Source organism: Sphaeramia orbicularis, chromosome 9 (assembly GCF_902148855.1).
Source record: "Sphaeramia orbicularis chromosome 9, fSphaOr1.1, whole genome shotgun sequence".
Classification (NCBI taxonomy): domain Eukaryota; kingdom Metazoa; phylum Chordata; class Actinopteri; order Kurtiformes; family Apogonidae; genus Sphaeramia; species Sphaeramia orbicularis.
The window spans coordinates 7978738-8006298 of NC_043965.1; the positions used below are offsets into that span (position 1 = coordinate 7978738).

General features: G+C 36.3%; 1 protein-coding gene across 1 annotated transcript in view; it reads right to left on the minus strand.

Annotated features, from left to right (window-relative positions):
- cacna1ba (calcium channel, voltage-dependent, N type, alpha 1B subunit, a) overlaps positions 1-26532 on the minus strand; it is a 243832-nt gene extending 217300 nt beyond the window's left edge. Inside the window, exons 1-3 of the mRNA XM_030143711.1 lie at positions 25877-26532; positions 24547-24652; positions 20687-20826 (exon numbers count right to left, since the gene is read on the minus strand). Coding sequence (XP_029999571.1) covers positions 20687-20826; positions 24547-24652; positions 25877-26139 — 509 coding nt within the window. The 5' untranslated portion in view covers positions 26140-26532. The remainder of the gene's footprint in view (positions 1-20686; positions 20827-24546; positions 24653-25876) is intronic.
- Positions 26533-27561: the final 1029 nt, after the last annotated feature.

The window sequence follows — 27561 nt, forward strand, 5'->3', positions numbered from 1 at the left end:
ATAATAATGCTTAAAATGTTTCCCCACTTTAAATGATCCCTTACAACATAACAGAATCAAGATTTATTTAGAAACGCAATTAGAACGGGTTAACGGAGGCAGCATAGACATCATATAGTAAAGACATGCACATTATGGACGCAACCCGTTGTAACGCCATTTTCGCTATACCGCCAATTTGGCCGTGAACGGAAGTTGGCGGTATAACGAGAGTAGACTGTACATTTGAGGGTTATTATATCAAAAACAGAGAAAACTTAAGAAAAAGTGACTTTTCCAGTAAAATATATCATTAACTGAATGTAAAAACAGGCATCACCAACAACCATCATTTACTGAAGTACATGGGTTTTCCTGGTGAATCCATGTTGTAGAAGATGACGGTGTTTCCACGTTCACTACAGCGCCTCTGAACGTCCAAATGGATCATATCCGATGACCATGAAAAGATGACAAACTACATTTTACACCAATTATTTACATATATTGATAGGCTATGATATTGATAGGATATGAAAGGTTATTGTATCAGAAACAGAAAAATAATTGAAGAAAATGTGACTTTTTCCGCAAAGATATCAACAATTGAATGTAAAAACAAGTGTGTCCATCCACTGTCATTGATCCAACTCCATGGGTTTTACTGCTGAATCAGTGTTATAGAAGATGGTGTTTCCACGGTAACTATGGAGCCTCTGAACGTCCAAATGGGTCATATCTGATGACCATAAAAAGATGACAAACTGCATTTTACACCAATTATTTACATGTATTAATAGGATTAGTGGGTCAACACGTATTAAACACTTTAGATCAGTAGATATTTTTGGTCACCAGTGGATGTTTGGGTTTTTATGGGTTAAATGACTTTCCATTTATTTCCATTTCTGTATGAACCCTGGAACCTCCAACAACCTGAGCCTGTGTACAATATGTACATAAAGTGTGAGAATTGTTATGAATGTGCGATCCTTCAGGACTTCAATGACGTAAACACCCAGAAATAGAGGTAGAGTTACATGATTAACTGGCCCCAGAGCATCCTCACATGTCATCATCTCCCTGTTGTGCTTTTGGGAACAAATACGTCAACATACACCCAAAATCCCAGAATAAACATTTCCTTATTTTTCCTGCACATACAGGCTCTTCCCCTGGTTTTTCATTATTATCTGAGCTCTAGTGCATGAGTTTCATAATGACATAGGCACATAGTGAAGCAAGAAAACTTCATATTTTTCAATAAAAAATATATGCTGCCTCATAAAAAAAAAAAGTATTTCTTACACAACCATCAGTTTTCTAGGGAGCATTAAAGTTGGACTGTGTTCCAATGGAAAAAGGTCATGTGGTCTGACCCTGTTCTAGAGTGATTACCCACCATGCCTGTGGATACATTAACATAATCTGGGGTTGATTCAGTCGGTCAGGTGTAGGTTCACAATGTTATGTGTCCAAAGTGACGAAAATAAATGTTGTGTCATCACATATGGTTACTAACCTTGTAAAGCCTGAACCATTAAATCATTGACAGAAAATTCCAGTTCTTTGAAACTGGAGCCTTTATTGGTCCCTCTGAACAACCCCAAACAATGTTTTTCAAATATCAGTTTCCATGTATGAGTTTCAATTTTGTATCATATTTGATACATCGGGTCTCAATGCTTAAATATGATTATTTTTGAACAAACACAAACATGTTTAACAAACTGGTAAATCCTTTTCAAAATTCTCAAAGTTCTGCCTCCTTCCTCATTAATGACAGTCTTGTAGTGTCACTGGAAAGGCCTGTGATGAATAGCTTATTTTATTTTTATTTTATTTAACCTTTATTTAGCCAGGTAGAAAATCCCATTGAGATTAAGAACCTCTTTTCCAAGGGAGTCCTGGCCAAAAGGCAGCACAACACATAGCTCCAACATACAGTTACATCATACAGTTACAACATACAATAATTTACAGGACCCCCCTGGTGGATTATCTGTGTATTGCATGTATCTAATTGTATAATTTAGGTTTTTCGAGAAAAAATATCACACTGATCATGTAGAGGGCTTCAAAATGCACGTATCAAATATGACACGTTTGGCGTTATATAGGGTTAAAATGATGACAAATGCATGCTATAACCAAAGCTAAAGGCGATCCAATGAAATATTACAGTGTGGGACTTTTGTATAATGTATTTTTCTTATATCTGTGTGCAAAAATTTAGATAAACCACATCCAAAAAGCTTAAATATAAAAATTTCCTGGAGTCAATCACTTCTGGGAAAAGTCATCGTAGTTCATTTTGATGCTCGCCACATTCACTTTATGTTAATTTGACTTTGGCTGTGGTTCAAATGGCTTATGTGCTGCAACTGATAATAGCAGGGAAAACCTTGACATATTTATAAAAGGACAATTTGAGAATACAGATCAGACATAATAAGGTGAAAGCGATGGCACAGGAATAAGGAATGAAGAACAAAAAAAAATCCCACTTGCGCTGAAGCATACACTCAATAAAGACCCAAACATCCACCAGTGACCAAAAGCATCTACTGATCTAAACTGTTTAATACCTGCTGATCCATTAATCCTATCAATACATGTAAATAATTGACGTAAAATACAGTTTGTCATCTTTTCACGGTCATCAGATATGAACCATTTGGACATTCAGAGGCTCCGAAGTTACCGTGGAAACACTGTCATCTTCTACAACATTGATTCACCAGTAAAACACACAGAGTTTGATAAATGACAGTGGATGGACACACTAGGTTTATGTTCAGTTAATGATAGATGGGACTGAAAAAGACAATTTTCCTCAGTTTTCTCTGCTTTTGATATAATAACCCTCAACTTTAATATGAGCTTTTATGAATATCTACATGATCAGTCAATTAAATACAGGAAAATACCTAATTTATACCGGTAAAATACAAAATACAGAGCACAATATTCTAAATAAATGGTGATAAATCACTTAAGAAAGGTTAGATATGGAGAAAATTCCTTTGGGAACTGATATAAAAGAATCGCTGGGTCTTTAGGGGTTAAAAAAAAAGCAGCTTCTCTCCAGTTAGTCAGTGTACACAGGATGTGGTTGGAAGTTATATTTCTCATATTTCACTTTCTGCAAAGCTTGCGAGATTTCCTAGCATGTATTAAAAATGTCAATTTCTGCAGAGCGCTAAATCATAGCAGGCCATAGCAACAGCATAGCAACAGATAAATACGGAAAATATAGCCACTGGCACCCAGTTAAATGATCATTTAACTGGGTGAAGCAGGCTTGATCTGCCCCAGCATGAAGCAGAGGAGTCAGATCAGCCAAAATATTGGACTTCCTCCAATGCAAATGAGGTAAAGTTGCTGACTTGCGGCTTTCTGGTTCAGATGCTGGGAAGGAGGAGACTTATCAGAGTGATTTTAGTAAGGCTGTAGGGATGCAATGTCATGCCAGTGGAGACTAAATCCAGTACTGTGAAACATTAATTGGATTTATATGAAAATGGGGCTGAAAAGCAGACTTAAACACATCTAAAATGATTAAAACCGACCACTTTTTCAGCTGTTAAATGGTATGAGTACCACTTCAGCATCGCTATCCTAACCTGTGTGAGTAGCAGCGGGGAGGGCGGGCTGTGTTATAAGACCGAGCCACTGCAGAGATCCTGCTTTCATCCAGGCAGCTATAGAGAGGAGAGCTGAAGTGAATCTATTCCCCCTGCGTTGGGCTCAATACACTATTGATCTAGGTGGGAGCAGAGGGAGGCAGATATATGCTCTTATTAGCAACTCCCTACATCTTATTGGAACACGGCAGAGGTCGGGTTCTTGCCTACAGGACCTACATCCAGGCGCTTTCATTCGTGCAGCCCGTCACGTGATGTGATTAGCAGCTCAGGAGAGAATGCTCCAGCCCGTGTCCTGAGAGCGAACATGTGTGATGTGTTATTCAGGATCAATTGATGGCATGCTGGAAAATGGTAATGGTGTTTGAATGAGACGGCCTCTGAACTGCCTCTTACATCAGTCCTATACATGATCATAGATTTACCTCCTACTGTCAGACCAGTGTTAACAGCAATAAATTGGATTTTAAAGAGGGCAGAACCTCTCGTAAACAGGATAAATCTGGTGCATTAAAATGTAAATTGCAATGTCATTTCTTAATAAATAATTTCGATTTTGATAACACTTAATACACAAATAAAAACTGCCTGCACTGTGTGTGACTTTGTGTATATTTAGTGCTGACCAGTAAACTGCATTTATATTGATAGTGCAATATGACCATGCCCTATAAACATGTCAGATTGATAGACTGCTCTTAGATGTCTTTTTTCTAATGGTTGAATATTTATGTGTGCTTTCATAATGTTTATACTGGGGTCTGTATTGTGTTTATAGTGGGTATTTGAGATATGTAATAATATCAACTGTTGCAATGTTACTGCTGTAGATGAGCAGAAGGCAAGCAAAGGTGGGAAAAAAAAACATCCTGATTGCTCCTGGAAATCACGTCGATGTAGATACAATAGGAGTAGTATGGGATGTATGTAGGACATCAAAGGAACAATCTATCTGTTAAGATCGACATAAACAAATACAGAGTTGAACATAAGTCATAGATATAAACTCCCCATTACAGTTCTTTGTATTGAAGCTATGTTAAAGTGCACCATCCCTATTTGAAAAAAATCTTCTCTATTCTCAATCCTCAGTTTTCATATACAGGTTGGGTAAAAAATAAAAAGGATAAACTTCTGGTTCCTGTCATATAACTTACTGGCAGTGAAATACAACAATTCAATTCAATTCTACAAGTTTAATTTAATACATTAGACAATACAATCCAGTTATTTTCAACTGAAGTATTATTACCTGCGCCAGGAGGTATTGTGATTGCTTTGCTTTGTGTGTTTTCCTGTGTGTGTTTGTTTGTTTGTTTGTTTGTTTGTTTGTTTGTTTGTTAGCAAGATAACTCAAAAAGTTATGGATGGATTTTCATGAAATTTTCAGGAAATGTTGATACTGGCACAAGGAAGAAATTATTACATTTTGGTGGTGATTGGGGGGGGGGACACCAAAATTTTGTCATTTCTTCCTTGTGCCAGTATCAACATTTTCTGAAAATTTCATGAAAATCCGTCCATAACTTTTTGAGTTATCTTGCTAACAAACAAACAAACACGCAAACAAACATCTACGGGAGGCAGATCTGTCTTGGCAGAGGTCTGCGCTCTCCGAGTGCTTTTCTTGTTATATGATTTCAGTCTGCAGGCGTGTGTCACTTTTTCAGCAAAGCTGTCATTTGAAGACAACGTGAACACAAATCAAGCTTTGTGACAAATGAAGGGTTTCTATCCACTAAAATGCTAGAGAATTTTTATTTATAAGAGTTATGAAGTGTTGCTTATTGCAGTTTTTTAAAATCAAAATCAGCATTTGTACTAAGTATGGCCATTTCCACAAAAGGAGAAATAAACTCTAACACAAACCTATGTCAAATAAAGGTACCATCTGCAGCTGAGGTAAATAAAGACCACGAACACTATTTGAAGAAATTATTCAGGTATTACTTGTCATATTGTTTATTATTAATGCAAACTAAGTTGGATTTAGCGCTGTGATGCCATCGCCATACGGTTGCTGACGTAGGACCCTTGGTAATTCGACGTAACCTGAATATGAACAAATATCACTTCAGCCAGTTTTAATGGATCAAATTGGTTTAAGCTCTTAAACCAGACCAAACCTGCAAAACCAAACTCTGACCCAACTCTACTCCTATGTTGATCTGCAAGACGAGGCTGCATTTTCAGAGATTTACTACAAGCTTACACAAAATAAGGCGCATAAAAAGCACAGCACTTACTGTACAATGTCATGACTGCAGCCTTTAAATCATGCATTCAGAATGTGAATACAAATGCAACAGGGCTGATTAATGCAGCACATTGGTCAGAACATGTCTGAATGGTGTGCTCGTGCTTGTACTTCCATGGACAGTACAGTGATATACAGTGATATATACATATATATATATATATATATATATATATATACACATATAGCGTGTACATTGTCACTGATTAGAACAAGTGGTTCCAGGCACAACAAACCCCCCTCGCACGTATTATAGCTTATTTTGGCTGATGTCATCATTTCTATGCGTGTAGTGATGTCAGCATATCAACTGCCTTTATATATATGCCAAGTTTAAAGTAAATTGAAACAAAATTGATGTTTTTATAGACATATATAATTTTGCCCACTATAAGTAAATAGGAGAAGAAAAAAGATTTTAAAAATTCATAAAAAATTTGAACTTTGACCCATTTTTCCCAAAATGGAATCACATCTATTTTGGGTCACTGGCAATCTATAACCCAAATTTGGTATGAATTCAACCAATAGTTGTACCGCTACAGACATTTGAAATTTTGCCCATTATAAGTTAATGGGGAAAAAAAACATTTTAAAAATTCATAAAAAATTTTAACTTTGACCTATTTTTCCAAAAATGTAATCACATCTATTCTGGGTCACTGGCAATCTACAATCCAAATTTGGTATGAATTCACATAGTAGTTTCGCTGCTACAGACATGTGAAATTTTGCCCATTATAAGTAACTAGGGAAAAAAGATTTTTAAAAATTCATTTAAAAAAAATTGAAACTTTGATCCATTTTTTTCAAAATGCAGTGACATCTATTCTAAGTCACTGGCAATATATAAACCAAATTTGGTGTGAATTCAAATAACAGTTTTTCTGCTACAGATATTTGAAATTTTGCCCATTATAAGTAAATGGGGAAAAAAAGATTTTTAAAAAATTATTAAAAATTTAAACTTTGACCTATTTTTCCCAAAATGCAATAACATCTATTCTAGGTCACTGGCAATTTATAAATCAAATTTGGTGTGAATTCAAATAATGGTTTTTTTGTGACAGAAATTTGAAATTTTGCCCATTATAAGTAACTGGGGGGAAAAAATTTTTTTTAAATTCATAGAAAATTTGAACTTTGACCTACTGTTCCCAACATTTTATGAGATCTATTCTGGGTCACTGGCAATAAATAAACCAAAATTAGTATGAATTCAACCAACAGTTTTGCTGCTACAGACATTTGAAATTTGGCCCATTATAAGTAACTGGGGAAAAAAATATTTTAAAAAATTCATAGAAAATTTGAACTTTGACCTACTGTTCCCAACACTTTATGAGATCTATTCTGGGTCACGGGCAATACATAAACCAAATTTAGTGTGAATTTAAATAATGGTTTTGCTGCTAGAGTGTTAACAAACAAACATACAAACCGAACCAAAAACAATCCCTCTTGCCTCCCCTTCGGGGGGCGGGTTAATAAAGATCGACCCTATGAAAATAAGATGGACTACAGTATAATCTTCACACTGCAGGGAAACCCCCACCTCTATTTTGCTGCTTTCCCTCTCTTGCTGTTCATGGATAATTGGCTGTAGAAGATGTCTTGTCGCATCAACCTTCTTCTAGCTGAGCTACAATGCAGTTTGACAGCAAATGCTTTGTAAAACTTCCCCAGTAAATATTGTTCTATAATCACACAGGGAGAGGTCTGTCGTGGTAGAGACAGCTGGTCCAGCCACAGTCACCTCTGAGTAATAAGAAGCATGACTCTCACTACTTCTCCACAGGAAATCGCACTCTCTTCCTGTTACTATGCTGTGATTGTCACTCTCTCTTCTTCTGCGTATAAATAACAGTCCAAAGCCCAGTAGAATACACCTTCCTTCCCTGGGATTTGTAAAAAGGTATTCTGGGAAACACATGCAATCACAACCAGAAGTGGAGGTAAGGTAGGTTAAACACGGATCCCAATTAACACATATTAACCCATAAAGACCCAAACCACCACTGGCAACCAAAACCATCTACTGATCTAAAATGTTTAAGTCCTGTTGATCCACTAAACCTATGAATACATATAAATAATTGGTGTAAAATACAGTTCGTCATCTTTTCATGGTCGTCAAATATGACCCATTTGGACATTCAGAGGCTCCATAGTGAACACTGATTCACCCGTAAAACCCACAGAGTTGGATCAATGACAGTGGACGGAGACTTGGTTTATGTTCAATTAATGATATATTTGCTGAAGAAGTCACTTTTCCTTCAGTTTTCTCTGTTTTGATATAATAACCTTTGAGTTTACTGTGAGTTTTCATGAACATCTAAATTAACCCATAAAGACCCAGTACTACTTATGTGACTTTTTGTGTCTATTTAACCTTTCTTATGTGATTTATCACAAGTTATCATCATATTATCCTCTGTATTTTGCTTTTTTTCAGTCAATATCAGGTGTTTTCTATAATTTAATTTGCTTACCATGTAGATTTCCATAAAAGATCAGATTAAAGTTGAAGGTTATTACATCAGAAACAGAGAAGCCTGAAGAAAAAGTGACTTTTTCAGTAACCCTTTCATGCATAGTGGTCACTACAGTGGACAGCTATTCTGCAGCTGTTCTCTTGTATATTCACGGGTTTTATTGTTTTAGTTCCGTATCAGCCAACACAGTGGACACTTATGCATCATCCCATACAGTGCATTTCATACTGTTACTGTAACTATGCTGTTCTTGATAAACCTGATCTGCAGTAACATGTTTTAATGTAAATCAACAAACAAAACAGAGGGGTTTTTTGCATATTATCTCCATGAAATGAATAATAACTAATATTAGAGTATGTTAAAATGTGGGAAAACATCTAATTAGCAGCATTAAAAATGTTTTATTGCATACTTTTCCATATCACTTTCTGATATTAGGTTTTAAAAACATGTTTCTTTGCTTGAAAAATTTAATACATGGGGTCCAGCTGAGTGGACAGTTTTGTAACTCCTTAAAAAAAAAAAAAATCTAACCTAAATCGCATATTTTTTTCATGCCTAAAGAGCAATAAAAACACACAAATATTGTGACCAAGGTTCTCATAATTGCATGAAAGGGTTAAAATATATCATTAACTGAACATAAACCAAGTGTCTCATTCACTGCCATTGATCCAACTCCATGGGTTTTGCTGATGGATCAGTGTTGTAGAAGACGATGGTGTTTCTATCTTCACTTTGGAGCCTCTGAACGTCCAAATGGGTCATATCTAATGACCATGAAAAGATGACAAACTGTATTTTACACCAATTATTTACATGTATTGATAGAATTAGTGGATCCACAGGTATTAAACAGTTTAGATCAGTAGATGCTTTTGGTCACTGGTGCATGTTTGGGTCTTTATGGGTTAAATATAGGAAATTAAATACAAGAAAATACATGATTTACAGTAAAAAAAAAAAGCAAAATACAGAGGATAATATGAGCATAAATGGTGATAAATCACTTAAGAAAAGTTAAATAGAATCAAAAACTCATTTGGGAGTTGCCAGAAAACTAGCACTGGGACTTTATGGGTTAAAATTGCCCATAGGTGTGAATGTGTGATTAGCTGTCCATCTCTATATGTCCAGGTCATTGTTGAAAATCAGAGTCAGTTCTCAACTAACTTACCTGGTTAAATAAAAGTTAAAATAAAAAATAAAATTAATACATCATGCGCTGCACATCAGTTCATTATGCAACAATGCAGCACAGTAACTTTAAAGACTTCTGGGCGTTTTTTAAAGGAGAGTAACGAACCCTGGAAGGCTCCCAAAACTACAAAAGGGATAATGTGATTATGGTGGAAGCCAGAAGCCTTATGGGCTCCTTGTGCTGCAAAATTACTGTTGCCAAAAGCAAAGCAATCAGTCGGAGCTCAATCAAATAGTGTTATTTACCTCAAAGTACCCCTGTGCCTGAAATGTGCTTTTCAAGTTAAGACTACGCCTTGTTCTTTAGATGTAAATGAAGTACAGATAGTGCATGTTTAAATCTGCATTAATCAACATTTCTGAGATTAATTATCTTACTTTCTGGGTTTCTGGTTTTTTTTTTTACTATTTATGTTTAAGTATAGCTTTTTAGCAACTTACTAACCAGTTAAAATGTAACATATACAGGGGTTAGCTCCAATCTCATACTGATACCAACAGTAGTTCCAGTCGATGAATCAATCTATTATGGTTTTAACTCTATTATTTGATGTGTCTGTACTATTCCAGTCAAAATAATCACCAAATATTCAACACATACAAAATAGTAAGATCCCTACTTAAAAATGAATTAATGACACTATGACACTAGCATTATTTTTTTTAACCAAAGTTGCTGGTGTATGCATATTTATTACTTTAAAAATATTTCAGGTGGGGCATCCTGGTGATTTACCTGGTAAACCTGAAGTCTGGTCCCTTATTGTTGTGCTACTTATTTCAGAAAAAACTGTATTAGAGTCGATGGTGAGAGACAAGTCATTTTTATATCACATTGGGATTTTGCATCATTTATCCAAATGTTTGTTGGTTTAAAAGATCATTTTATAAGTCAAGAAAGTTGCAGAAAAACTATTGAAAGTAAAACTATTGCATGTAAAGACAGAAAATAAGAATGTATCAGGCTGTGAAAATAAATAGAGATTACACAAAAGTTGTGAGTCTACGATCTGAAGATGTCTCTGTAGCTTCGACACGACCAGATTGGACACATTTTCACTGTTTTTTAAAGTATGTTTTCACTTCACTTTTGAAGAATGAGGTAAAATATGCCAAAGTAATGTCTGTTTTGGTGTTGGTGATGTGTATAACTTGCAATGAATAATGCAGTCTATTAAGCTGTTTAACACTAAACTAGATGTTTTTTTACTATCTTTACCATGAACAGCAGCTTTATTCACTTAAAAAAATATATCTTTTTTTGATGTTTTTCTTAATTATCAATGGTGAGAGACAAGTCTTTTTTTTTTTTTTTTACATATTTGGATTATTCATCATTTATGCATATGTTTGTTGGTTTAAAAGATCATTTTGTAAGTCAAGAAAGTTGCAGAAAAACTATTGAAAGTAAAACTATTGTTTGTGAAGAAAGAAAATAAAAAAGTATCAGGCTGTGAGAATAAAAAAAAAAGTAGTGAGTCTGCACTCTGAAGATGTCTCTGCAGCTTCAACACGACCAGATTGGACACATTTTCACCTTTTTTTTTTTTTTAAATACGTTTTCACCTCACTTTTGAAGAATGAGGTGAAATATGCCAAAGTGATGTCTGTTTTTGTGTTGGTGTGTATAACTGGTGATGGCAGATGCAGTCCATTGAGCTGTTTAACACTAAACTAGGTGTTTCTTTACCATCTTTACCATGAACAGCAGCTTTATTCACTCAAAAAAATCATCTTTTTTTGTTGTTTTTCTTAATTATCAATGGTGAGAGACAAGTCTTTTTTTTTCAAGAATTTTGGATTATGCATCATTTACGCATGTTTGTTGGTTTAAAAGATAATTTTATAAGTCAAGAAAGTTGCAGAAAAACTAGTGAAAGTAAAACTATTGTTTGTGAAGAAAGAAAATAAAAAAGTATCAGGCTGTGAGAATAAAAAAAAGTTGTGAGTCTGCAATTTGAAGATGTCTCTTCAGATTCAACACGACCAGATTAGACACATTTTCACCTTTTTTTTAATACGTTTTCACCTCACTTTTGAAGAATAAGGTGAAAAATGCTGAAAGTGACGTCTCTTTTTGTGTTGGTGTGTATAACTGGTGATGACAGATGCAGTCCATTGAGCTGTTTAATGCTTAACTAGGTGTTTCTTTATTATCTTTACCATGAACAGCAGCTTTCTTCACTCAAAAAAAATTGCTTTTTTTCTTGTTTTTCTTAATTATCAATGGTGAGAGACAAGTAATTTTTTTAAACACATTTGGAGTCTGTATCATTTACACATATGTTTGTTCATTTTATAAGTCAAGAAAGTTGCAGAAAAACTATTGAAAGTAAAACTATTGTTTGTGAAGAGAGAAAATAAAAAAGTATCAGGCTGTGAGAATAAAAAAAAGTTGTGAGTCTGCAATTTGAAGATGTCTCTGCAGCTTCAACACGACCAGATTGGATACATTTTCACCTTTTTTTTTTTAATACGTTTTCACCTCACTTTTGAAGAATGAGGTGAAATATGCCGAAATAACGTCTGTTTTTGTGTTGGTGATGTGTATAACTGGTGATGAGTGATGCAGTCCATTGAGCTGTTTAATGCTTAACTAGATGTTTCTTTACCATGAACTGCAGCTTTCTTCACTCAGGAATGATCTCTTACATTGACAAACATGACAGGTGTACATGGTTTCTCTTATCTTCAACTACTATTCATATTTTTGATGAAATTGCATTGCAGTGGAATGGGCAGGACTTCAGCTCTATACAACAAAAATGAAATAATCTAACTCCCATCAGTAGTTGCAGATGCACTGTAGCTCTGGAGTGACAGTAAAAAACAAGAAAACCGTACCACTCATATAACTTGCAGATTGCTGAGCTGACAGATATTGGAGTCCTGTCCACATGAGCTACATGCTGATAATCACTGCTAATGTCTAATAGCTAGGTTTCAACGCAGCACATCCTACAGGAAATGGACATCATCACAGAGAAGTGATTTGTCGGCATTTGTGTCCATGCATGTTTAAGTGCACCTGACTGCATGCGTATGTGTTTCCAGCTGCATGTGCTGCTCCACTATCTACCCCGATAACAGGGTTCAACCCGTCAGTGTAGCGTGGCGCTGATAAGATGTCCAGACCGCTGCTGTAATGGCCTCTATCCACCACCCGGCCCTTCAATTATGGTTATCATGTCAGCCTGCTCAGCTCCAATTCAATCACACTGCCTGGGCCGCTCCCATCCACATGCACTGAAAGACTGTCCGAGTACATGGAAGCCCTTACAACCTGTCAATAACCCTCACCTCTACGCTCTACACACACTCACATGATCCACACCAGCATTTTACAATATTATGTAACGTCAGTAAAAGGTCAATGAAAGAGGACGTCGGAATACTCGTCTTTGATTAAAGTGAATGGGTCAGAACAGAGGTGTTGATTTCATTGTAGTTCAAGGGCCAAATACAGCCCATTTTGATCGCAAACGGGCCAAAACTTTAAAATAATACAATAATAAGCTTATAAAAAATGAGAAGTCCCATTTTTTTCATTTTATTTTAGTGTAAAAACTATTTTTTTTACAACTATTCAGCCACAAAAAATGTGAATAACCTAAACAACGTGAAATTTCTTAAGAAAAATAAGTGAAATTTTAACAATATTCTAATATTATAATTATATTATAATATTATGGATCACAGTGGAACTATAAAGGCCCAAAACATTAAGTAACAGGCAGAATATTGCTACAATTTTTTGACTTTGGAATTTGAAGTTATTATTTATAGGTTATTCTACTATTATGTTACTGGTCTGACCCACTTTAGATCAAATTGAGCTAAAATGAGCTTTACACTCTTAACTGTTAATATCTTCGGTGCAGTTTTCACATTTTGCATCGCACGGGCCAGATTAGAACATTGAGTGGGGCAGTTTTGGCCCATGGGCCATATGTTTGACACCCCTGGGTTAGAGTAATTAACCAGTTTGTGAAAAGATTATAATTTCAGCTGCGTTTACTCATTCATCATCCCTATATTTTAAGCCTATAAATAATGAGAGGTCCCATTTTTTTCATTTTGTTCTAGTGCAAAAACAATTTTTTTTACAACTGTTTTGTCACAAAAAATGTGAATGACCTAAACAACGAGAAATTTCTTAAGAAAAATAAGTGAAATTTTAATAATATTATGCCTCAACTTATCATTTATATGTATATTATAGATCACAGTGGAACTATAAAGGCACAAAACAATTAGTAACAGGGATAATATTGTTAACATTTTTTGACTTTGGAATTTGAAGTTATTATTTATAGGTTATTCTACTATTATGTTACTGGTCCAACCCACTTTAGATCAAATTGGGCTAAAATGTGCTTTACACTCTTGACTGTTAATATCTTCGGTGCAGTTTTCACATTTTGCGTCACACGGGCCGGATTAAAACATTTAGTGGGGCAGTGTTGGCCCACGGGCAACATGTTTGACACCCCTGGGTTAGAGTAATTAACCAGTTTGTGAAAAGACTATAATTTCAGCTGTGTTTACTCATTCATCATCCCTATATTTTAAGCCTACAAATAATGAGAGGTCCCTTTTTTTCATTTTGTTTTAATGCAAAAAATATTTTATTTACAAGTATTTTGTCACAAAAAATATGAATAACCTGATCAGTCTGAAATTTCTTAAGAAAAATAAATGAAATTTTAACAATATTATGCCTCAATTTATCATGTATATGTATATTATAGATCACAGTGGAACTATAAAGGCACAAACATTTAGTAACAGGCAGAATATTGTTAAAAATTTTTGACTTTGGAATTTGAAGTTATTGTTTATAGGTTATTCTGCTATTATATTACTGATCCGATCCACTTTAGATCAAATTGGGCTAAAATGTGCTTTACACTCTCACATTTGTTTCCAGTCAGAATCATTTCAATGTAACACAAAATAGTGGATAAGCTGATATTAGACACTTCATATAAAACCAAGTCATGATCAGAAAACAGCAAAGTGATTATGACACAATTTTTTGTTTGTATTTTTGTATATATTTTTTTTATTAAACCTTTTCAATGTATCAGGAAAACAACAAAATCATCATTCATAAATATAACTGAACTGTTGTAGTATTTCAGCCTTTCATCGCACTATTGTAAAGCATTTTATGTGTGTGTTTCAGTATCTGAATCAGCACAAATTCAATCATGTCCGTTGATCAAACATGAATATGACATAACAAAAGACATAATTTATTACTAACTTATTTGCTGATGGCAGTCAAGAGGGTCTACACTGACCAACACACTCGTGCATGCAAACTCATTCCACTTTGATTTGTCCTTACATCATCATCTATTGCACTAATGTTGATTTTTGCTATGTGAATTCATTAATTTCACAAGAAGTTTCTTACATTTTTACAGTTTTCTTTAGATATTTACTCTTATTCTAGGATATACTTTAAAGATTATGTCCTCTGTTTATTTTTACTGTGGATAAATGTATCTTTATTATTACAGTACACATATATTCAACAAACATCCTAAAGAGCCTCTGATAAGCATAAAATATAACACCTTATAAATGCTAATGCAGTGCCCCTTAACTTGTAAACATAAACACTTACTGTAGATTTCTATCAATTTTATATTCATTCTTTTTATGCATGATTAATAGAATATAAGAGATGTATTGTCATAATACATTTTTAGGTTCTAATATGATTAAACCTTCATGTGTCGTCATAAAAAATATGGCTTAAATGGAGCAACATGTGTCAAAAGTGCAACAAATCACAGTGAGAAGAAAGATATTTACCTCCTCTTTTAAGCACGACCAATAAAATGTGACACACAAAAAGACCCCTGCCATAAAACACGACTCAGGTAATGAAGACGTCATTAGAGTTTAGAGTCTTTTTACGAAACGTCTGCCTGTTAAATCACTATGTGCTGTATTAACCAGTAAAACATCAAATGGACGTGGGCTAAATCACATAAACGAAGCCTTTAACCTTAAGGAAGTCCATAAATCTGACCTGTTTTCAGAGGTTGATGGTGACGCACTTGAACCTGACAGAATATTATGACCAGTTTAAATATTTTGTCACATGTGATTCTACATTATGACACAGTGTGTTTTTATCAAACCATCTGTCCTTTTGCATGACTAATAATCTAAGCAAATATGACAAATCCTGCAGATCTGGCCAAAAAAATCAGATCTTTAAAGGCAGAACCACAATTTTCCCACCATTTACAATCATTTAAATACAGTTTCCATTGGTTTATAGAGGTTTAGTCTGTGTATAATGGCTTTTATCATTATATCTGATTAGAATCTTGGCATTTTTGCTTCATTTTTACTAATATTATCACAATATTTTGACAATAACCAGATAAAGTAAGCATGACTCCACACTTCCCTGCACATAGAGCTACAGTACTTACAATAATTAGCTACTGTGGCCTAATTTAACCCAGCAGAGTTGTATAATGAATCAAAAACACAACTTTAAATCATGTGTGTGAACCAGAAGCAGTGCATGTCTGGGTTCAGAAGCCACACAGCTGACAGACTTATGGTAATTCTTCATCATTATTTCTTCAGCAGCAACAAAACTAGATGTTACATAAACTCTGCAAGCTAATGCAGACTAAACCCGAACACTTTGGTGCAGAAAAACACTAAATTGTGGCTATAATCTGACTAGTCTAGCAACATTAATGCTAAAACTCATAGTTAGTGCAACGCTCTCTGAAAAATACTCTGATTAAACAGGTTTACAACAAGTGTAAATGACTTCATCACTAAATATGTAAACAGAACACAGCTGCTAACTGCTAATTCTATTCTATTCTATTCTATTCTATTCTATTCTATTCTATTCTATTCTGTATGATCCAATGTGACAGCACAGGTAAATGACAAATATCACATTCTGATCTGCTTATGAAAATACAGGGGTTGGACAAAATAATGGAAACACCTTCACCTCAAGATGATAATGCCCCAATCCATACAGCTAGAATTGTTAAAGAATGGCATGAGGAACATTCTAATGAAGTTGAGCATCTCGTATGGCCGGCACAGTCCCCAGACCTCAACATTATTGAGCATTTATGGTCAGTTTTAGAGATTCAAGTAAGACGTCGATTTCCACCGCCATCGTCTCTAAAAGAGTTGGAGGGTATTCTAACTGAAGAATGGCTTAAAATTCCTTTGGAAACAATTCACAAGTTGTATGAATCAATACCTCGGAGAATTGAGGCTGTAATTGCCACAAAAGGCGGACCTACACCATATTAAATTATATTTTGTTGATTTTTTAAGGTGTTTCCATTATTTTGTCCAACCCCTGTATATTCCAAATACTAAACTAATGACGTTGAATCAGTAGTCCAGTTAAAACCACCAGGCACATTCACTATTACAGGGGTGTCAAGTATTTGGCCCGTGGACAGAAACCGGCCTTCCAAATGGTTCAGTCTGGACCGTAAGATGATTTTGACACTGACAACATTAAACATCAAGGGTGTCGAATTCATTTTAGTTCATGATCTCAAGTAAAACAAGTGGTTCCAGGCACAAGAAACCCCACCCTTCGCACATAATTGTAGCTTATTTTGGGATCGATCCAGCTGATGTCATCATGGCTATATATGTGGTGATATCAGCATATCAATTGCCTCTATATATGTGCCAAGTCTGAAGTAAACTGAAACAAAATTGACACTTTTATAGACATCTGAACTTTTGGCCATTATAAGTAAATGGGAGAAGAAAAAAAGATTTTAAAAATTAATAAAAAAAAATTTAACTTTAACCTACTTTTTCCCAAAATGTAACTACATCTATTGTGGGTCACTGGCAATCTATAAACCCAATTTGGTATGAATTCAACCAATGGTTTTGCTGCTACAGACATGTGAAATTTTGCCGTTTGTAAGCAAATAGGAAAAAAAAAAGAATTTAAAAATTAATTTAAAATTTTAACTTTGACCTACTGTTCCCAAAATGTAATCAGATCTATTCTGGGTCACTGGCAATCTATGAACCCAATGTGGTATGAACTGAACCAATAGTTTTGCTGCTAAAGTGTTAACAAACAAAGAAACAAACAAACTGAACCAAAAACAATAATAGCTTAATAACTTATAAGTAATGACAACTCCAACTTTTCTCCTTGGTTTAATGTGGAAAAAGTAAAATTACATTATGAAAATATTTACATTTTTCACAATAAAATGAGAAAAACCTGAAGAAATATGAACAGCCTGAAATTTGTAAAGAAAAAAAGTGTAATTTTAATTATATTCCGCCTCTTACTAAATGTTTTGTGCATTTGTAGATCAACTATGATCTCTAAGTTGTGTTAATAATAAGGTGAGACATAATATTGTTGAAACTGCACTTATTTTTCTGAATACAATTCAGATTGTACATGGTAGTTCAGGTTATTTCCATTTTCCAAATGGAATTTTACTTGTTTTTCACTCTAAAACAGTTATTATTTCTTGGTTAAAATGCCTATTATTTGACTGGTCTGACCCACTTTAGATTAAATTGGGCTGTATATGGCCCCTAAACTAAAATGAGTTTGACACCCCTGGACTATTGTGCTCAAGGTGAATGATTGTAAAGTTTCTACTCACAATGCAACATATTCACATTGTCTGGTCTTTATCATGTGGTCTGGTTGGGGTGACTCCTCATGTGTACTGTACATACACACACATTCAGATCCATTACATCCCAGTTAAACCAGGCTCATTCCGGTGTGCGGCATTTATTACATTTTCCACACGCTGCTTCCCCTTCTTTTCCATCCAACAGACAGAGAAGCTCCGTGGCTTCCAGTGGCTTCGGATGGGAGGGGCGGGGGCGTTGATGAGGAGTTTGGGAATTGGCGGAGGCTCTGTTTGTTGCAGAGAGGTTCCTGCAGGCCCCAGTAGACGGTTAAATAAATCTCAGTGTTGTTATGTAAGAGGGGCCGGAGATGTCCCACGGTGGGAGCAGCCGCCACCGGGGGAGTTACACCAGCGTAACAGCACCGACCGCCAACACACCCATCTACGTAAGGACCTCCTCCACATCCTCACTTACTCATGCAACACCATCGCCTTTTACAACATTATATCAACAGACCAAACAAATGGACGGACAACAACCCAGCAGGATATGAACAGCAGCAGTACTACTTCACATCAGTTACACATAATAAATCATGCTGTGCAGCTTTCATTTGTTATTTTGGGGGTGTTTCTGGCTGTGGATCAAACAATTTCAAGGATTTCGACAGCTTATTTTGGGCTCTGCTAACTTAGAAAATGGGGTTCTTTATTTATTTGGCATCGGGTCGAGGAATACAGCTGAAGTATTGCGCCATTTTAGTTAATACAGAACATGAATTTAACCTCTTTACTTAGAATTTAACCATTTGAGTTTATATTTATCACCTATGAAAGTCAAGTTGTTTGTTTACCATCAGTCAGGACGGAATAAATAAATAAATAAAGTGTCATTCTGGTATGCTGGTCTGTGCTTGTTTTAAATCCCAAACTCCCTCGCCATCTGCACTGATTGTCAAACTCCACATCGTTTTTGTTGTTGTTGTTGTCTCAATGGTGTAACCGTACAACACACATGTTGAACGACTGGCTGTCTATATGTCACTTTTGGCACATTTCACAATTAAAGAATATGATTATCTGTTTATAAGCAGAAGGGAAGCCACAATAAGGGTTTGTTCATGCAACTAATGTTTGCGGAGATTTGTTACTGTTTGCAAATATTTAAATGGATTTTGCTCATTTATAGTTTTATCACCTCAAAGATGGTTTTTACTTCATTTCTCTCAACATCAATTCATTTTTTTGTTTTTTTATGCATGACTATGATTTTAAATGTTCTACCTCTAAATTTCTAAAATATTTTTCATGCTCTGACTGTAAATAATAATTATCTAATGCAACTAACCATCTACTTTCTTCACATCTCACCGAGGAAGAAAAATCTCCCATTAAACTTTAGATAGATAGAGAGATATAGATAGATAGAGATAGATAGATAGATAGATAGATAGATAGATAGATAGATAGATAGATAGATAGATAGATAGATAGATAGATAGATAGATAGATAGATAGATAGATAGATAGATAGATAGATAGATAGATAGATAGATAGATAGATAGATAGATTTTATTGTTCTTTTACAATTCTTCTTTGACAGGCTCATATAAAAAAAAAAAAAAAAAAACTAAAACCAAACATTTAAACAAACAGTTTAAAACAACATTCAAGTGCAATCATGCTAAAAATGAGGAAGGGGGCACTTAAAAACAGCAAAGTGTTCATTTTTGGTTATTCGGGGTGATTATTGCAGAGGGGATAAAGGATTTTGTGTAGCATATCCCGGACGAGCCCCCAGGATATGCTTTTTCCCCAAAGAAAAAAGTGCATATTAAAGCACATTAAAGCAAAGTAGCCCAATGTGATTTTCTAAAAGATGGTGGGCAAGACTCACTCCTACCCCACCCAAACTACTAAAGGATTCCTTCAAGAAGAGGGACATAAAGACTAAAAATGGTTTCCGCCTGACAGCGACAATATTTTTCATATATTTATTTAAGTTTGCACTCTATCCAAATTTTGTTATGTGTACACAAAATGACAGTAAACATTCTTGAATCTTAAATCTTAGTGTGGACAGAGCAACAGGATCTGTCTACAACATATACAATTAAAATACTCCGATTAATTCAAATAACATCATAGCTTCAGCCGTGTGTGTACGACTGAATAAACACCTGCTCTAAACACCTAAACCTAAACTACACACTCATTGCTTTGGTTTCTGTGTTTAATCCAGACAACACCACCTTATCAATACTCTGTTTATTCACAGAGTGAGGACGCACACTGCCATCTGGAAGGGCTTGGCTTTACTGGTCATTAGAAACACAAGAAGCGCACACACACACACACACACACACACACACAGCAGCACTCCCCCTCCCTCATTAATCGCTGCCGACCATCAGCTGTGTCAGTTAGCAGCTGTATAAGCCATTAGGGCCGGTGGTACTCACCCCGTTAGGACCACCACAAAGTCCATTACATTCCAGCCATTACGCAGGTACGAGCCTTTGTGAAAGGCAAAGCCCAGGGCGATGATCTTGATACCGGCCTCGAAACAAAATATTCCAATAAAGTAGGGCTCTGTGTCGTCCTGTAGGGAAAAAGCAGAGGAGAGGGAAGTCAGTGAAGTACAGAGGATTCATGAGGAAACACACTTCCATCTGGATGAGACAATAAAAAGCTGAGATTCACTCGTCAGTAACAGTAAGACACCTGTTCTACACTTCACAGGAAATATACTTAACGTCCTACACTTACAGTTAAATAGACGTACTTCTTAGGCAGCAATATAAAAATGAATAAAGGAGTTTGATAATTTCACAGTTTTGCGATTAACCCTTGAATGGTGTTTAGGTCTGTGGGACCTGTTTTGATAAGTAATTATTTTTTAATGAGTTTTTCCCTCTCATATATTGATTATATTACATTTTATTAAAAAAATAAATAAATAAATAAAAACGAGGAGCACTTTGATTCATAAATGCAATCTAGCAAAGGCAAAAGGCAAATATTAAACATAAATACTTTCCATATTGTTTGTAATTGGGATGAAGTAAACTTCTGTTGAGTATTTTCACATAAAATTATTTGATGTTGAATTAAAACACCGCAAATGCAGCGGGTCTACCACACCCATGAACACTGGCTGAATAACAAAAATATGAACACCACAAAAGGGTTAAATCACATTCATTTCCACTGATAGAATCACGTCACTTTCCTTGTGCTTGAAGATGTACAAGCATCGTTGCCCATAAAGTTGGAATAAAATATGTTTACCTCTTCTCAGGAAGTGCATGGGATTTATTCTTAGTAGATAAAGTGTAACTGTATGGTGTCAAGATGAGGCCATTGTAAACATACGTGAAGTATTGTAAGCCCAAGAGAAGTTCTATAAACCAAAAATATATATTTCTTTTTAAAAATGCACCTACAAAACTTATTTTGCACCAACAGTCCCAGTTACATTTAACATTGGAGCTTGGAGCACAGCTTGGTTCCAAGTTCTGTAAATGAAACTAGTTCCATTTGTGCGTCTCGGAACTGGTTTCAAGAACAGAACTAACTTCACTCTGCTCGATAATAATAAGTGGTGTTATTTAAGGTGAAATTGACACATTACGGTAGTACTTGACAATCGCTCCATAGTAGTGGATGAGGTGATGTCTGTCCATCCCCACTACTATTGCTTCCTGTCTGGACCAGATCTGGACACACCTCTACCTGTTTAATCCCTGTTGTTCCATTAATCCTATCAATACATGTAATTAATTGGTGTAAAATACAGTTCTTCATCTTTTCATGGTCATCAGATATGACCCATTTGAATGTTCAGAGGCTTTGTAGATACCATGGAAACACCGTCATCATCTACAACATTGATTCACCAGTAAAACCGATGGAGTTGGATCAATGACAGTGGATGGACGCACTGGGTTTATGTTCAGTTATTGATAGATTTTGTTGAAAAAGTCACGTTTTCTTCAGTTTTCTGTTTTTGGTATATAATAACCCTCAACTTTAATCTGAGCTTTTATGAACATCCACATGATTAGTAAATTAAATGTAGGAATATACCTGATTTTCATTGAAAAAACACAAAATACAGAAGACAATACTACAATAAATGGTGAAAAATCATTTAAGGAAGACTAAATATAGAAAAAAATTCATTTGGGAACTGCCACAAAAGTAACTCTGGGTCCTTATGGATTAAATGTGTTGTACACTCCTGTACTAACACTACCACTATAGAGCTTTTATAATGCAGTGTCAAAGCCCTGATGATGGCTCTGATGGCTCGGGATCATGGTGAACTCTGTGGTGCGTCTGTCAGAATGGGTTTCAACATTCTCAGGGAGCGGATCAATGAACACGGGCAGCTGGGAGGCTCCTCGCCTCAGGGAGTGACATTTCATTCTTAAAAACAGCCCTGCCCTTCCACCACCGGCGCTTTGATTGGACAGAGGGGCTCACAGCGCTCGCTTCTGTAATGGGAAGACTTAACAAGAGAGCAGTGGTGGGGGGAGGGCGCAGCAGGGGTAACCTGAGGTAATGATGCACATGCAGGCGGAGGGATGGGGTGGGGGGGTGATCAAAGACGGCTTCCCGCAGCACTGTGAAGGGGGCTGCTATCTATTCAGAGTCATCCACAAAAAAGAACACATTCAGAAAGTAATGAATCCACCATCATTTGAGAATTGTCCCCGATGTCTTCAAGACGATTAGTTTCTCAAACGCATGAACACAGTGACCGGAGGAGTCTGTGCTCGACTGCAGCAGCCCATCTGCAGCTGAAAACAACCAGTCCACCATGTTTTCTTCAAATTCCTTCAACCTGGGGCCACTTTGCACAGGAGTAGCACCAAAAAAACCAACTGCCTGCAAAATCTGAATAATATCCAATAAATTAAGCCTAAAATGACTGACAATGGTCTTCTTATTCATTATGATTCAAGCTGTTGTGATTATCATCCATGTGGACATCACGATGACGATGAAAATACTCATCAGAACAAAAACTCATGACAAAAATCAGTATGTAGTGTTACAGCAGGGTTGAGTAATATGAAAAAAACTGTGATATGAGTCAGAGAGAAACACAGAATACTTTCAATCATGATACAACTGTCCGAACTCTAATTTGACAGATACTTTGATAGGAATATGGGCCATAATTTTAAGAGATTGCTAATTTTTGTGTTTCATTTTCTGAAATATTGAGAAATTTGGCTCCATAGAAAAACTAGCACATTCCCATACAATCTCCTCCTGAGACCCATAAATGCATTTTGTCCACTGTATGGGACAAGAGTTTCACAGCTTTATTTCCTTAAAGGGATCACATTTTGCTAAACCATACTTTTATTAGTCTTTGGTACATTTATTTGTGTATTTGGGGACCCTAACAGTTCATAAAGTTTGAATTTGAAATGCACAATTCCATTTAAAAGAGCAAAATATCACTCCTTTAACAAAAAAAAAACAATGTGGAAAAAACTGTTGCATTATGCTGTTTTCATTCAGGGCAATTATTTAATGCAAAAAGACAACATTTTTTTACTTTTACTGGGTCTCAGGAGGCTATAAGGACTGGATTTGTAGACCAGGACATCTCTGTAGCACCACAATACTTCATATATAATGGTATGTTGTGTTTTTTTACTACTTTTCTAAACTACAGCCGCTACAACTGTATCACATTGTGATTTATATCATTTTTTTGATCGACTGTTGAGCCATATCGTTTTGTTGCATGCTTTTATTGGGATCCATGAGGTGCAGTTCACCTTTTGTCAAGAAGCATGAGGTCATTATCAGCCGATCTCTTCATTAAATCGTGCTTTGATAGCGTTATCTCTCCGTATACACCAACTTCTAACAGAACTGCCCCGAGAAACGGCCAAAGACATTTTCCACCCTTTGCCATTTCATCAATACATGAAATGCAGCTGTAGCAAGTAACTCTATAGCTATCACTACCATCATTCATATTTTAAGACACTACAAATTATAACCAGCCTGAAAAAAGCCTGCAGCTAGAACGGAAGTACAGAGAGGCGTTGCTATGGAAACCGTACATCTCATCTCGCTGCATTGCTTTCAGAACGTTGTACTGGAAGTAGCTGCAAGTTGCAACGTGTCTTGAGTCTTTGGTCTAGAGAAGGTCTTCACAAATGAAACACAGCAGACAGAAGCAAAGCAAGTTTCTGTTTTTTTGGTTGTTTTTGTTTTGGGTTTTTTTTTGTTTTTTTTTACAGTAAGAACAACCTGTTGAATCAGAAATGAAAAACTCCATGTGGTTACTTACCAAACGTTCTGACATCGGGGTTTTGTCTAAGGCCGGTAGGTGTTGCTCCAAGGCCAGCACGATGCAGTTTGCTATAATAGTGGCCAGGATCATGTACTCAAATGGAGTGGAAAGGGTTAAGGAAGGACTTCACACATGTAAACACATTATTAAATCACTGCAAAAAAAAAAAAAAATAGAGAAATTCACATCAAATATTTGGTGAATGATGGAATTAGTTGTTGATTGCTGGTGTTAATCCTTCACAAATGCAGTTACAGCCATTAACATGTTATTGCAACTATAAAAAAAAAATCCCAGGGGTTTTCTGAGCTCTGTAAGGGGTGGGGCGGGGGTATCCTCAGGAGAATGAGCTGACCAATTCACTGGTCCTCCAGCTGCTCAGGACCACAATGGATCATCCTGCAGCGCTGCCGTAAATGCTCTGCATCAGGATAAAGGGCTTATAATGCACTGCGACATAAAAGCTTGATAAATGTTTAGTCAGCACTGGAGGTAATCAAGCAGCAAGTTAAATAATGTACACCATTACAGTTTAATGTGAATTAATTGCGACATTAAGGGTTTCAGGAGTGACTTTGCTGCAGGAAGTATCCAGATTCTCCAACATTGAGGAATTAGTTTGGTGGTGACTCAACAGGTGGCAACATCACATATAATCACTCAATGGATCAAAAATCAAAGCAGCTGACATGAAACCTGTACCCTGCCTTCTGCTTTTTCTATTCTTTTTTTTTGCTCTCTAGCTTGTTTGTTTGGTGTCACACCCATGCAGATTGCCACCGCCTTTGCCTTCCATTTGCTCGGGGTTCAGCACCCTGGACAGCTCCACCAGAAAACAACACAAAGCATCACCTGACAGACTCACAACAACCAGCACAACCCCACAAAGTCTGCAAAACAACTTCAAATCCAGGCATTTGCAATATAAATCACAAACACAAAAATACAAAAAAAAAAAAAAAATGCATGCACAGATTCAAAGGTTTTACTTTCATATCATCATCTAAAGGAGGATCTGTCTGTGAAATACTATGAAGCACCAATGCAACATGTCATTCTCAGTATCAGCGCATTGGAAACCTGGCTCTTTAAGTGTAAACCCTGCTTATAGACATACGCAGGCTACATACCGAATAGAAACGATCCTCTGCATTTAAATGTGTGCACCCAACAGGAGAACCAACTGTGGAAGTTGTGCATTTCAGTGATTATTAAGTCGCCGAATTGCAGGATGCGTTCTGTTCAGAGCATGTCATGTACCCTACGTGTCTAAATATTAGGGGATGTGAGACTTAAACATCTGAGGCGGATTCGGCTGAAAGGATATGGCCATTCGGTGATCTTTTTGGCATATTTCCGTATGATATTATCCTCACTGAAGATGAACAGAGAGCGGTTTGCGGTGAGGCAGTTCTGTTTGACTGGGATGGGGTTGTAAATGGCCATGGTCCGGGCTCTCTGGGCAGGCGTCTGCTGCTTGAACATCCTCTGGCCCCCCGGAGGCCCCGGTGGCCGGCTGGCCCCTCTGGCCGGGCCCGCAGGACAGCTGCCCCCGAAGCCTCTGGACAGTTCGTCTTCAAAGCGAGCCATTCTAAGGTAGAGCTGATCCTGCTGGGGAAACCAAAACTGACAGCAGAACACAAATGGAGAAGAAGCATCACAACACACACTGTCGTCCCGTCCCCCAGGTCCTTTAGGTGCGTGTTTCGTCCACGGAGAAAAGAGTCGAACATTCACAACAAAACAAGAGGAGGGGAGTCAGTGTTTGTCCTCAGCATCAGTGGGTGTCCTCCTCCCCTGTGCGTGTGTCCATGCCTGGACTCTCCCCGACATGAAATTGTTGCGTAAAGTTTAGATTTTCAAATTCCATGATGCATCATTTTTCTTGGGTGTTCCTCCTCCTCCTCTTCTTCTTCTTCTTCTTCCTCCTCCTCCTGCTCCTCCGGGGAGCTGAAATCTACTGGCGTCAACGCTACAAGTCCATGCTCCAAAAAAAAAAAAGAAAAAGAAAAAAAAAGAAAACACCGACAGACACCAGACAGTTTCACACACAAAAGACTGCAGGAAAAATTAAATAAATAAATAATAAATAATAATAATAAATCACAGCGACGATTCACAACACGTCCGCAAACCTCAGCGTTCACCTCCTTCCAAAAAAAAAAAAAAATGTTAAAAAAAAAGAAATAAAAAGGAAAAAAAAAAAAAAAAAAAAAAAAGCCCGGTTCCGCACTTAGTGACTCCTCCGCGGACCGGTTCGGCCGCTGTTAACGGGCTGAGGAGCGCCAAATCCCGGTAGAGCAGGTTGTTTCCATGAAGTCGGCGTTAACGTGAATGTAGAAACATCACTTTGTCCACTGCTTCTCATCCGCGAGCCCCCACGTGACCGAGGAGACGCCAGCCAGTGGCTCCACCTGGACCAGCCCTGTTTCCATAGCAACAGGGAGGAGAGCGCGCCACACCAGAGTGAAGTTAACCGGGGTGATGCAGAGACCTCTGGCACGAGCACCTGGAAAATAAAAGCATCCACACTCACACAGGAGGTGGATTTCCTGTAAAACCCACAAGTGGAGGAAGCAAAAACAAGCGGAAAAACAGACTTCACAAAAAATAAAAATAAAAAATAAAAATACACGAAGGTTCTCACCTTTTTTTATTTTATTTTTTTTTTTAGAAATTATTTGCTTTGTGCTAAATCTTACACACTTTAATTAAATTGAACTATTCATTGTTAATAATAATAATAATAATAATAATAATAATAATAATAATAATAATAATAATAATAAAATTAACAACAACAAAAAATACAGGAAATATGTGCATTAAAATTAACTCTACATTTAACTACAGGAATCTAAAATCAGCAGAAAAACAGACTTTACAAGACTTTACAATCTTACACACTTTACTAAAATGGAACCATTTGTTATTATTATTATTATTGTTATTATTATTATTATTATAAATGAGAAAAGGTTAAAATTAAACTTTCCTTCAGACACAACAAAA